Genomic DNA, 14,117 nt, shown 5'->3' with positions numbered 1-14,117 from the left:
ATCCATCCAAGAGTCCTCAATGAACTCAAATGTGAAATTGCCATCCTCCTTGCAAAAATATGTAACACATCCCTGTAGTCAGGCTCTGTACCAGAGGCCTGGAAAGTAGCCAATGTAACACTGATATTCAAAAAGGGATCCAGGGGCAATCTGGGAAATTACAGGCTGGTTAGCTTAATGTTTGTTCCAGGCAAATTGATGAAAAACATCCTCAAGGATAAAATTGTGAAGCACATAGAAGAAAAGACCCTGCTAGGAGAGAACCAGCATGGCTTCTGCAAATGTAAATCTTTTCTCACAAACCATTTGGCGTTCTTTGAGAGTGTCAACAAGTGTGTGGATCAAGATGATCCAGTTACATAGTATACCTGGACTTCAAAAAAGCTATTGATGGGGAACTCTTTCGACTCCTGTCGAAGTCTCCTGAGAAAACTTAGCAGTCATGAGATAAGGGGACATGTTAACTGGCTGAAGGTCAGGGAACAGGTGGTTAGGTAAGGTATAAATGGAGAGTTTTCACAATGGAGGGAAGTAAGAAGTGGGGTCCCCCAGGGATCTGTACTGGGACCGGTGCTTTTTAATTTATTAAAAAATGATCTAGAAGCAGGGCTAAGCAGTGAGGTGGCCAAATTTGCAGATGATACCAAACTCTTTTGGGTAGTGAAATCCAAAACGGATTGTGAGTAGCTCCAAAAGGATCTCTCCAAACTGGGGGAGTGGGCGACAAAATGGCAAATGCAGTTCAATGGAACAAAGGAAGCTGACATATACTGAGTCAGACCATTGGTCTATCTAGGGCCTGTAGCCCTCCGACTAGTAGCCATTGATAGATCTCTCCTCCATCAAGTGATCCAAACCCCTCTTAAAGCCATCCAGGTTGTTGGCTGTCACCACATCCTGTGGCAGAGTGTTCCACAAGTGGATCACGCGTTGTGTGAAAAAGTACTTCCGTTTGTTGGTCCTAGACCTCCTGGCAATCAGTTTCATGGGATGACCCCTGGTTCTAGTGTTATGGGAGAGGGAGAAGAATTTCTGTCTATTCACCTTCTCCACACCATACATGATTTTATAGACCTCTATAATGTCTCCCCGCAGTCATCTTTTTTCTAAACTAAAAGCCCCAGGTGTTGTAGTCATAAGAAAGGTGCTCTAGGCCCCTGATCATCTTGGTTGCCCTCTTCTGCACCTTTTCCAGTTCTACAATGTCCTTTTTAAAATGTGGTGACCAGAATTGTATGCAGTAATCCAGGTGTGGCCGCACCATAGTTTTGTATAAGGGTATTATAATATTAGCAGTTTTATTTTCCATCCCCTTCCTAATGATCCCTAGCATGGAATTGGCCCTTTTACTTCCAACAAGCTGTCCACCATGATCCCAAGACCCCTCTCCTGGTCAGTTGTTGACAGCTCAGATCCCATCTGCGTATACTGAAGTTGGGGCTTTTTGTCCCAATGTGCATCACTTTACACTTGCCAACATTGAACCGCATTTGCCATTTTGGTGTCCACTCACCCAGTTTGGAGAGAACCTTTTGGAGCTCCTCACAATCCATTTTGGATTTCACTACCCAAAAGAGTTTGGTATCATCTGCAAATTTGGCCACGATGCTGCTTACCCCTACTTCTAGATCATTTGTGAATAAATTAAAAAGCACCAGTCCCAGTACAGATCCCTGGGGGACCCTACTTCTTACTTCCCTCCTTTGTGAAAACTCGCCATTTATACCCACCCTCTGTTTCCTGTCTTTCAACCAGTTAGCAATCCACACATGTACTTGTCCCCTTATCCCATGACTGCTAAGTTTCCTCAGGAGTTGTCGATGAGGAACTTTGTCAAAAGCTTTTTGGAAGTCTAATGATAGACTTCTGCATAGTGCAGAAAGGGAGTTTACTGCTGACCTGTGTTCAATGTAGCATAAGTAACTCTGTGTACAGATCTGTACCTCTGTAACCTGTACACAGATGGTATGAGTGTTGACCATAACGTGTGAGATGGGCTACTGATTCTCTCTGATCCAGATTTCCATTATGCCTGCTCATCTGTTCTAGTCATGCATTTAAGCTTCCCCATCTTGGCTTTGGGGGTTCTGATATTGGCGTATAAACACTCTTACACTGTTTCCTTCTCCAGTTGTTATGCATGTACAATTTCTTGTCAGATTTTTTAAAAAATAAAATAACTGATTAAAACACACTACTCCCTGCCCCCTCCCCACAAGTAACCTTATCTAGGAATAAATCTGTTCACAGAGCTAAATTTAGCTTCTCCCACCATATGGTTGTGTGACTGAATCTGGGGGAGCTAGGCGAAATCCTGCCAATTTCTTATTTGTGGCCTCTCTTTATTCTCATAAGATAGAACTTCAAATATTTTGCATGGTTGTTATGTCTTACAAATGCTATATACTTAATGAAAGAAACTGGCAGATATGCCTAACAGATTTTCATAACCAGCACTTTGAGGCATTAAACCTGTTGAGTACCTTGAAGTATTCTTGAGGAATGAAAGCAATCCACACTTTATCCTCTTTGTATTCTAACAGCTTAGACAGTAATCGGCAATAACAGTATATGGTGACTGAACACACTGCAAACTCTGCACAATCAGTTTAGTTACTGGTACTTACAATCCTCTTTTCTTTACTACTCAGATGCACTGCAGTAGTAAATCTTTTTAGCTGATTATCTCTGGTATCCCTGAAAGAGCTCTTCTTTGGGCTGTAGCAAAAGGTATTTATTGCATCTCGGTTTAATCAACGATATGGTATCTGTATATAGGCTGCTAGAACTTCAAAACATCAATGTGCTGCTTTCTGAAGAGTATGAGTTATTTTACCTACATGATCATAGCTACCTCAGTCCATGTGGGTCACAAAGGAGGCTATTCTGGGGGATCTGGCTGGGATCACTACTATTTTACATAAAAAAGGAGAAATGGACAGTTTCTGCCTTACCCTTCTACTCATTGCAATGTCTCACTTAGTTTATATTTTAATCATTGCCATGCCGATCAGCAGAACTATTGGCCAAATCACCAAGTTATCTGTGTACATTCTGTATATCCTACTCGTTGCTGAACTTGAAACTGAAGAATTCTCTAACCTGCACAGCACACTGCAGCCATGGAAAAGATGGGGAATTGTTACAATATTATACAGGCCTAAATATGGCCCATATTTATCTCTTGAGGGAGGGGGGGAAGGGGAGGGGGAGAGAGAGATTGATTGATTTCCATTTCCATTTCACATTGTCAATCTGCTTCAGTGTTCCACGTGTTAATTCTCAAAACATGTTTTTAGACTGCAATAATTTCATCTGATTTGCTGCTTTCTAATAATAAAAATAAACTCCAAATTGTCCACTTTTAACAGGAACCAATGCCCCATAATATAGGTGTGCTCCTGTGGAAAGAGAAACCTGCAGAGGTTAAATAAGCCACATTAAGGAGAGTGCTGAAAATATGTCTAGAGTGGCATTAATACAGTTAAACTGGACTACCCAGAATGATCTGTGCCTACAGGCACAAGAGGCTTATTTAAATGAAGAAGGAAAGAGGATTGCTCTCAGAGCAGTGAAGAAAAATGAGCTCCACCGAAGACCTTGAATATCCTCGTATCTTAATTCAGTACCAGAATGGATTTTTGATGTCAAAGGTAAGGTTTACAGAACAATTCATCAAATTATTAAAATTAAGATGAGACAGCTTTTTATGAAGGATCTGTCATAGATGTGTAGAGACGTTATCTAGTATCTACAGAGGCAAACCTTTTGATTTACCTACCATAAGTTTTAATTTAGATTGAGACAATGGCTGTTAATAGAGAGTGTTTGCAATGGATGCCATCTTTAGGAGCTCAATCAACATCAAAATAATCTAAGACACATAAATTCTGACATCTCTGTTGGACCAGAATACCTTTTTTCCTTTCTATTTTTTTTTAGATGGCAAATGATATTCTGTCAATTCTTTCCCCCCACAGCTTGCACTAATCTCTTTTGGTAAAAAGAATCCTTTATTTCTTAGGTTGGAAAGAAAATTGGTTTGAATCTCTTGGATAACAAACTTTTGGAAATCTAGCACCAATGACTTGTTGAAAAATAAACTACCCACAGTTTCCACCACCACCCCCTTCACTATTTCTGCTTCTATTTAGAAAAGAATACACTTGCTAGGTGTTCAACAGCATGTGCTTTCTGGGAAGAAGCTTCCTGGTATCAACATACAGGGTGGAAAGAGTTGGTGGCAGCACCATTCAAGTTTGTTCTTTGATCTACTCTAAATCTTCTTCATCAGTGTGAATTTTTTTAAAAAAATATATGTCTGTAATAATAATCAAAAGCCCCAAGTGATTCTCCCCTGTAACTGAATTGTAATTCTAGTTTATAGAAATATCTAGATTTTTGTAAAACTGCAAGAAAGTAGGCAATTACTTCTAAAGGTTTGATTTTAAAACATGCTAGACAGTTTAAAAATTAGGCTTGTGCATTTCGATTTGGGTACAAAACGTTTTGTGCCCAAAAATGGCAATTTTGGAGGTTTTGTAACCAAAACAAAATCAAGAATTAAAAAACAGAGATTTTTGTTTCCAAATCAAAATGACTGTGTTTCGGACAGAATGCTTTGTTCTTTGGAAAAGCATTGCAATTGAAATTGACTTCTCTGACTCTCTCCACTCCAGCTGAGGCACTGAGTGATTAGCAGAAGATGAGATAAGCAAAAAGCTTTTGAGCTTGAATGGTTTAGTTAATAATGTGTTGTATTCTGTGTGATTGAAATGCAAGCTGACCTTGCAAAGGGATTTGGAAGACAGCATTTTGAGACAGAAATACCCAAATATCTTTGGGAGCTCAATGCAATTCCAAAGCTCTTGCTAAAAGCTGTGGTATAAATTGTGTGGAGAAGCTTTTCGAGAAGCTGGTTAGGAAAGTTCTGAAATTACACGGGTTTTTCTTTCCAAAGGTTTAGAAAGAATCTCTTGACTTGTTTGGGGCTCTTTTGAAGAGCAATTTTGTTTTTCTTCAGATTTATATGAGTTATAGTGGTGTCTAAGTTTTGTTGCCCAAGTCGAGCAGTCTGATGTAATTTAGGCCACAATGTAATTTGGTGGGACATGATGTCTAAGCCAGGGGTTCACAACTTTTGCTATTGCAGGGACAGGTCATCCACATGGGATTACAGGAGACAAAAGGAGGGGGGTGGGGAATACACCTGTCAATCTATTGACATCCCCAGGAATCTTAGTTGCTTCTCTCTTTCTTGTAACCATGATCCATGGTTTTGCACTTTCTTAAATGCAGTGATGCTAAATCTCAACAATTCTGAACAGTAGGCTGATTTGTTTGGGCTATGGCTCACTCCACTTCAGTTAAAAACATCTGAAGCTGTTCCATAGTACCAAGGCAGTTCATTGATCTATCTTGCTATCTCAAATGACCTGTGGTCACTGTTCCATGGGGAGGGAGTGTTTTTATTGAAGGATTGCTTGAATCCACACATGGGTTGTGCTGCTGTGCTAGTGCCACAGGGACAGGCTCATACCTGCTGCAAAATTCTCAAGTAACTGTGCCAAAAAATTAAGTGTTGTTGTTCTTCATCATTCTCTTCACTCTTTCAACTTGTTTATGTGGGGCTTCAGGAGCAAAACAGTTGGTTGGGTGGCAGTGCCCCAAGGGTGGTGCATCCAGATTCCAAACAGGGCAAAGGGCTGGTTTCTTAGGAATTTTTGAGGTTTACATGTCTTTAATATTTTTCCCTGTAGGGAATAATTGAGGTTTCAGCAGCTCCATAACTCCACCTGGGGGGCACTGGGATGACTCAAAGCGAGTGGTGGCGTAGTGCACAGAGGGTGCCAACCATGCCCCTGGATTGCTAACCCATTGGGGTACTGGGTTTTGTTGTTTCTGATGTGTTGAATTTAGATTCTCTGGTAGCAAATGAGATTTTTAATGAAAAACCATGAATCCACTCTCATATGCTACTAGATAATCTACTCTTAGAACACCTCTAGAACAACAAAACCTTGTACTTCATGGGTTGGCAACCCATGTGGGTGGTTAGCACCCTATGTGTACTACACCACCACTTGCTCTGGGCCACCCCAGTGCCCCTCAAGTGGAGTTATGGGACTGCAGAAACCTCTATTGTACCCTATGGGGAAAATCTGAAAGATGCGTAACTTCATTAATTCTTTAAAAATCAGCCCTTTGCCAAATTCCTCTGAAAAAATTGTGGTAGCTTCCTTGTACCAACTGGGCACTTCCACCAACCACACTTCACTCTGGGCCACACACACTCAGCCCGCATGAAGCTATACTTTTCCTGAAATCTCCATCATACCCTATGTGGAAAATCTGAAAGACATGCAAACCTCAAGAATTCACCAAAAATCAGCAGTTTGCCCAATTCCTTTGAAATTTTTGTCGTAGCTTCCACTCATTGGGCACTATAACCCCCACCCACTCTTTTGACCATGTGACCCATTTTTAAATCTGAATTAATTCAGATTCGGATTAATTCGGATACAAAACAAAACTGGGGTGATTCAGAAGGCTTAATTTCAGACAAAATACAAAATGGGTTGATTTGGATTAGGTACAAATCAAAACAGAAAAAATACAAAACACGCAACCCTATTAAAAATCACTTCAATCTAGTGTTATCAGAACTGCCCCGAGATGCTGGCTAAACACCTCGATTATGCTTTTGGCATAGAATGGGGAAATTAGCTGGGCTAGAGGGAAAAGTTTGGTTCCAGTATCAAATTTGAGCAAAGGTCTTGGAAAAGATGAGGCAGAAATACAGTACAACAGTTTTATTAAGGGTATATGAGGGTATACAATGCAAATGTTCAGTTAGGCAAGACAATAAATCTTAACTAATATTCTAAGCAAGAATATGGCTGGCCTGGCGGCAATTTAGCTTGGAGTCCTCATTATAAATCGATCAGCTTGGCTAAGATACTTGACCAGAGCCTGGCTTAAAGCTTGCCATGGAAAGTACTTGACAGCAGGGAGGATGAAAAGAGAGAGGGGGCATGGAAGCTTAGAAGGGCAAGAGGTTAGTTTACCTATCCTTCCTTGGTTTGTTGGTGCATTCATTGCACATTGGCTGGCCTCTTCTCACAGGGAACAGGCAGAAAAGTGGGGAAGACAGAGGAGGAGTGAAGGGCTACCACTTGCCAATTTGAGAGTTTGTAGGATAGTGATCCAAGGAGATTCCAAAAACATGTGCCTTGGCTAGAGGTCTATATACCTCAAAACATTCCCTGAGGCAGTTTCCATGGCATGTTACCCACCCTAAAGGTGGCAGATTCCATGACATGACAAAGAAGTTCATTGCTACTTTGACCTAATCTTGCTGAGTGGATCTTACCCAGGCAAGGGTAAAGTTATGTAAATGTACTGGATGTGTTGAATAGAGCTGTGCTGGATTGACTATCTAGAGAACAGGATGCCCCTAGGTGTACAAGTTTACACAGCCCCAGTTTTGATGAGCTCATTGCCTTGAGTCCTTGTCAGCTAAATTGTTAATTTAGAATGGGTTGGGAAATGTACCACTTATCTGTGTGCCTCTCAAGGTGTGCTCCACTGTTATCTCTTAAGGAAGGGAGGGTTTCTTCTCTTGATCCATTTCCATTTTGAAATTGGAGGCTGCTCTCTGGCTACCACCTTCTCTTGTGAAAGAGAGAGGGGTAGGGGCAACCCATTCAGTCTTATCTTTTCTGACCTTGGGGCATGTTGCCCTACACTTTGCTCAAGCTAAGCAACCAGCTGTGGGTCTTGCTAAACCCAGGCAGGTGAAAAGTTCATAAGCCCATGAACTGCAGCATCTAAAATGGAGACCACGATCCCACAGTCCCATATAGTTAGCACAATCGCATAGAGTGGTGCTCTCTGGAATAACCTGAAATTGTGCAGTCTGGCAAAACTAACATTGTCTAAAGGGCAAATCATACCCAAGAACTTCTTGTTAAAGCAAGAAACTGAAGCAGGCATACAAAGAGTGATGAGATCACTATTCCAAGGAGGATCATTATGAAAGAGATGAGTCTGTTGCCAGACTGAGACTACTTGCTCTTGTAGCTCTAATATCCTCATTTTTATTTGGTGCTAGTAGATGAGGCCCATTGTGAACTAGGTGCATAGATTACACTACTAGGAAAGTTAAAGAAATTAAATTCTGGAGGCTCTTTAATATTAAAGTTTGCAGAAACTGCAATATCAGAATGCTTGACTTAACCCAAAAAGTTGGGTTAGGTTCCTTAGCTAAACAATCCACTCTTGCATGGAGAGTGGATGGATCAGCCTGTTCAGGGAGAGTGGCTGTTTCAACTTTAAAACTCCTTGTGCATCAGCTGAGAAGCATGGAGAGGTTTAAAGTTTAAATAGCCACTCTCTCCACTCCTCAGGTTTAAAGAAGCGGTGCAATAGGCGAAGGTTGATGCAGCAGCCTGCACCTCTTGTCTTTACTCTTCCCATGTGCCAGCTGAGAAGCAGGGAGAGTGGCTGTTTAACCTGTATACCAATTTAGTTACGGGAGTAGAAAAATGCAAATAACCAAAACTATACGCCCCCCCCCCCCGCAATAAGTGAATACAGGGAGGTGTCCTGCCAATGGGCAAAACCATGGGGAAATTTTTGAGGGCCACCTGTATATATATTTTAGTCATTCATTTTTCATACTTATATACCACCTGATTATATGTGTGTGTGTATTCTCTCTCTCTCTCTCTCTCTCTCTCTCTCTCTCTCTCTCTCTCTCTGGTATCATACTGTATATGTCATAATTATAATGTTTTCTGAAGGGAAGCAAAATAACAGTTTAACATTTGTAGGATTTCAACTTTACATATTATTAATGTTATTGAAAAATTACCATTTATGGTAATTTTGAATCTGAGAAAGATCTTCTCTTGGGCATGATGTCATTTTGGAATTATTGGTCTGATCATTGAATGTTAAAAAATCTGTTGAGGACAATAACTTGGCAAAGAGGCACCTTTTAATGTGGCGATTCTATTTATTTAGCAGGGGGAGAGTAATTGGCCCTATCCACCCCCAGCACAGTACCTCCAGTGACTGTTGCTGGTGTCTATCTTATGTTTCTTTTTAGATTGTGAGCCCTTTAGGGACAGGGATCCATCTTATTTATCTTATTTATTTGTTATTTCTCTGTGTGAACCACCCTGAGTCATTTTTGGAGGAGTGGTATAGAAATTGAATAAATAAATAAATAACAAAATTCAGAATTTCTTCTTAAACCCACCCCCCAAAATGTGTTTAAACCTTTCTTCCAGCATATTCCAGTGTAAAAAGTAGTATGTTCAGCTAATTTAGGTGTCAGGATGTTTATGCAAAATCTAGTATCTGTAGTTAACTGGGTGGTATGATATTCATAATTCCTTCCTAAATATCTATTAAATTTTCACAGAGCATATTCTTGTGTACAAACTAGCACATTCAGCTAATTTCAGTGGCAGGATTCTGTAAGCAAAATTTGTTAACTGTAGGTCATTGAGAAGAATGACCCTCTCTCACACACTCTCTGAGGTTGTTCTCATATGCAGCCTAACCCAGTCTAGGGATGCCCAGCCTGGGTTAGGTTGTGTGTGAGAACCGCCAGGATCACACCTGATCCTGGCAGGGCAACGCCACCTATCCCCACTTTGAGACCCGGCTCTTAGCCAGGGTTAAAGGCTTCAGTGACCACTTAACCTGGGTTAAGGGTTACTGGGTTCTGGGATCATGTGTTTCCTGGGGCTGTGTTCAGCCCCAGTGAACATAGAGATGGGTGCCTAGAGCGCCCATCTCCTGAGGGAGTCCCTCAATGCATTGCACACATCACACAGTGCATTGTGGGATCTCCAGAGAGCAGGATGCATTATTCTGGTCTCTGGAGCTCTGCACTGCAGGCACGCAGCACAAATAGTCAGGGAGCACAGTCTGTGTTCCCAGAAACAGGCAGCAGTCATCTTGGAGAAAGGTGAGTACAAACAGCCTCCCCCCACCCACCCTCCCAGTTGTGTGAACGTTCCCCCGCCCTCTCTCTCCAAAATATAGAATAGATTGAAACATAAAGAGAGACCTATGGAAGCCCTCGGGTACCATCACTATGTGGGTTTTAAGTCAAGATTTAGCTGAAGCTCTATAAATGTCTCACAGGGGTGGATTTTAGCCTTCAGTCTTTAAAGTGTACTGCTGGCAAAATTGTACTATCGTGCACATGTTTTACACCTTTTGTTATTTCTCTTTCCTTTTGGTTTCAGGTTCTGTTTTCTGCCTGTGAGTTGGGAGTATTTGATCTTTTGAGAGAGTCCGGAGAGATTTTGTCCTCAAAGGCTATTGCTGAGAGGCTGGAGACCAGCTACCATGGAATGGAGAGGCTGCTTGATGCATGTGTGGGTTTGAAGCTCCTGAGAGTGGAAGTGAAAGAGGAAGGAGGTAACCATGCCAGGATGACACCAACCACCTTGGTCTGTGGTTGTGAACATATAGGGAAAGCTTATAGGAGAAAACTACAATAGTTTCTTCAAGTCAAAGGCAGTTTGAAAGGAGGATTGCTGCTTGTATATAGGCTTGTCTTGCTTTCACCGATGTAATCAGACCTTGTACATGTGTGTATTTGTTTTCAAAGAGCTGCAAACCCAAATTGCCACCTGCAATAGTGGGCCACGAGTAGGCTAGAAGAAATATGTGCATACACCTTGGGAAGGAATCTCTCCCTCTCCCTCTCTCTCCCCCATCCCACCCGCTCTCTCAAACCACTTCGGATCTATCATGAACAGGGAGTTGTTTCAGGTACATGGAAATTTCACTCTTGTCACAGAGACTTAGGGGTGATTTGATTTTCAAATGCAGAACACTGCTCATGAGTGAATAACCTAAGCCAATATAAATGTGCAAAATGTTTTGCACATGTGACTTTGTAACAATCGCGGGACTGGATTTGGTGAGATGGTTAATATTTCTTTAAAGCAGCTTTTTAAACTTCTCTTGTCCTTGATCTCACTGCCACCAACTATGTCTCAGGGTACATAATAGCTCTTACACTTTCTTCTGGACTAGTAGCATAGATGTGTAGACATGCAAGGTTTAACAGAGTCACTCAGAAAGACTTCTTGAACAAAAGTAATGTTATAAAGATTTACTGTATATAGATTCTGAGATTGTTTTCTTTCACTACCAGTATAGTAGGGTAGTATGTTTGCTTGGTTACACATGTTTCCTTTACAGAACAGTTCTTTGTTTACAGATCTTACACAGTTCTCATATGTTTCACACCTTTGTCCTGTTTCTCTACAGAACCTAGTTTTTTTTAGAAAAACTATATATATGACTTATTTTTTACTTGGAACCTTTCTCAGCTCTCCTTTACATCCAGCCGCTGCCTAGGCTGACTCTCCCTCTCCCTTCCCCCCCTCCTCTGGTTCACACTCTTCCCAATTTTTTTTAAACTTACTCCTCTCCCAGCAGAGTTCTGCCAACCACACTTGTAGATCCACTTAGAAAGAACCCAAACCCTAACAATTTCCTGACCAAAAAACACTTTGTAGTCCATTACATTTCCTCACAGTGCTAAACAAGGAACCAGTTGCAATTTTTGATTCTGGAGCATTGCAGTTCCAAAACCTGTAGACAGGACTCTTGAGGCTCAAGTTCCTAAGAAGTTTCTGCATTAGCTACCTTTTCTGAAGTTACATACACACACACACTAGCCACCACATGGAATTGTCTGTAAGCATGATTAGAGTAGAGAGAATGAAGAAAGTGTTCATAGGGAAATTATTAATAGCCTTCAAGAGCATGGCTGTATGAAGAGCAGATGAATCAGACTGGGGGAATCTATGGGCATAAAAATATCCAGAACCAAAAAGGCCTCTGGAGAAACTAGTGGATTTAATTCTGAATCAAAGTTCCCATATGCTGCTTGTAGGCACTGAAGGATGTGAATCATTGTGGGAGTCAGGGCATAGCAACATTGCTGGTGGTGGCCTGTGTTCTGAATTCAGTCACCACCCTATCCACACCACTAGGTCTCCTTTACCCTCGCCGCCCTTGTCCCATAGCCGCCACCTCCATGGTGCCTCACCTCCCTCTCTCTTGCTTGGTGGTTATTGTCATTTCCACTGCCTCCCGCCCGCCTTCTCACTGCTGTTGCTGCTACCACCATGACAATAGTGGTGGCTCCTAAGCTTTCCCAGCTATGCACTAGAAAAACATCAGGGCCTGGTGCACTGGTCCCTGACATATTTATAGCGGCGTTGGCTGGAGAATGCTTAGGAACTGCTGCTTCAACTCCTAGAGTTTTAGAAGCCATTCCAATAGCAGGGGCAGCACCTAAAGCTCCAGGAGCCACAGTGCTGGCTTCTAAGGTTTCCCTGGCCACTGCATGCTATAAAAACATCACCGCTGAGCCATGGTGTCTTTAAAGGGCCAGCAGCCAGGGAAAGCTTAGGAGCCTTTGCTGCTTTATGAGCCGCCACTGAGGTGGTGAGTAAGCGGTTGGAGGGGATGGAGGCCTGAGGATGGGGGAGACGCAGCCCAGAGGGGCAGGGGAAAGGCAGCCTGGGAATTGCCCCTGGTGGTGACCGGCCCATGTCCCTTGAATACATCCACTCAATTATAGCTCTGCCCCTGAGAGGAGTCCACCAATGCTTGAAAAAGAAAGTGGTAAGACCACACTTAAATGACAATCTACATAAACACGCTCACACAATTATGGGTAATATTTTTCCCTCTTGTGTTTGTCAGAAGTAACAGTGGAATATTTTATCTTTGAGAGGGCTTCTTTAGTATCTCATTATCCTTTACTATATGATGCAAGGCTGGTTGTTTTTTTTTAAAAATGAATTTGAGAAATTGAAGTACATACACTAAAGGCCAGTTCAGATGATAATTTCAAACATGCGATTAATATATCTGTGGTTTTCCGTACCCATCTAGGAAAAAAAAATGCAGACAGACCAATGTGAGTAGAGTGAATGATGCTATCCTGGGCTGTATAGTGTTTACAATTGAAACTCAATGGTTAGCAGGGGAAAACAGCACTTCGCAATCCAGATGATAATCTAATCGCATGATAGTGACTAATACACATGTTAAATCCTACATTATGAGCCGGGTCTCACGATCAGTGAGACCTGGTTTTGGAGGGTGTGCGGGGAGAGCCCGCTCTCCCCGCACACGAGCAGGGAGGGAGCCCTGGGTGGCTGGATCAGCCACCCACACGATTGCCAGCTCCGTGACGGAGCCGGCAGGGGCTAGGGAGCTCGGGGGTTGCATGGCCCCCGGAAGCTCCAGTATGCCCTGTGCAGGGCATACTGGGGACACCCTTGGAGCCGGGAGGTGGCTTTTCGCCTCCCCTCAGGGGGTCTACTTGTGAGTAACCATGGCACAGAGCCGCACCATGGCTACTCACGATCTGTAAAACCTGGTTTGCGGAGTGCTTGCTCAACAAACCTGGTTTTAGGGGAGGGCTACAAAAGCGGGCTAGCCGCTTGTAAGCCACTAGGCTTGCCTGCGAGCCCAGTGGTTTACACGAGCAGCAAAAATCGTGCTAGGCTCTCCTAGCCCAATTTTTGCTGCTTGTGAGAATAGCCCCTATATCTAGCATTTAAATCCTGGGTAAAGAATGTATGTTTTTCCATTTGAATGATCATTTGTACACATGTGGAGGATTCTCATCACATGTTGAAACTATCATCCGAACTGGTCCAATATAGGTTACATTTCTTATTTTCCTTCTATGGTAATTTTGAACACTCATCACTCCTTGCTGCTTTGGTCTTGTTACATGAAGCATATTACAGTCATTTCTCCATGTTTTTAAGGTCAATATGTAACTAGATCTTTGAATTGATTTAACATACTGTACATTCATTTGCCCCCACAACCAATGTGACCAAAAGGGGTCAAAAGCAAGTCTTGCTAGGCACATGGCAAAGACACAAGTTGAATGGGTGTCTTTGAATCCATGTACAAAACCAGGTTTAATGGTCACAGGGATGGGCCTTTTCTATTGCTGCCCCAAGACTCTAGAATGTGCTCCCTACTGAAAAAAGAGTCTCCACATCTCTGTCAACTTTTAAGAAGTCTTTAAAGACACATTTTTCCACCCA

At 42.2% G+C, this 14,117-nt stretch overlaps 1 protein-coding gene across 2 annotated transcripts in view; it reads left to right on the top strand.

Annotated features, from left to right (window-relative positions):
- The window catches only part of ASMT (acetylserotonin O-methyltransferase), a 34,315-nt gene that overhangs the window by 13,790 nt on the left and 6,408 nt on the right, over positions 1 to 14,117 (top strand). Inside the window, exons 1-2 of one of the 2 annotated variants that reach the window (XM_053311048.1) lie at positions 3,447 to 3,653; positions 10,266 to 10,440. In XM_053311048.1, the coding sequence (XP_053167023.1) occupies positions 3,582 to 3,653; positions 10,266 to 10,440 (247 nt within the window). In that variant the 5' untranslated portion in view covers positions 3,447 to 3,581. Of the gene's footprint in view, positions 1 to 3,446; positions 3,654 to 10,265; positions 10,441 to 14,117 lie in introns of those variants that run through there. The other variant, XM_053311049.1, reaches the window with a different exon arrangement.

Source organism: Hemicordylus capensis, chromosome 3 (assembly GCF_027244095.1).
Source record: "Hemicordylus capensis ecotype Gifberg chromosome 3, rHemCap1.1.pri, whole genome shotgun sequence".
Taxonomy (NCBI): domain Eukaryota; kingdom Metazoa; phylum Chordata; class Lepidosauria; order Squamata; family Cordylidae; genus Hemicordylus; species Hemicordylus capensis.
The sequence above is the reverse complement of the archived record's forward strand: the minus strand, read 5'-3'. Positions and strand labels throughout refer to the sequence as shown.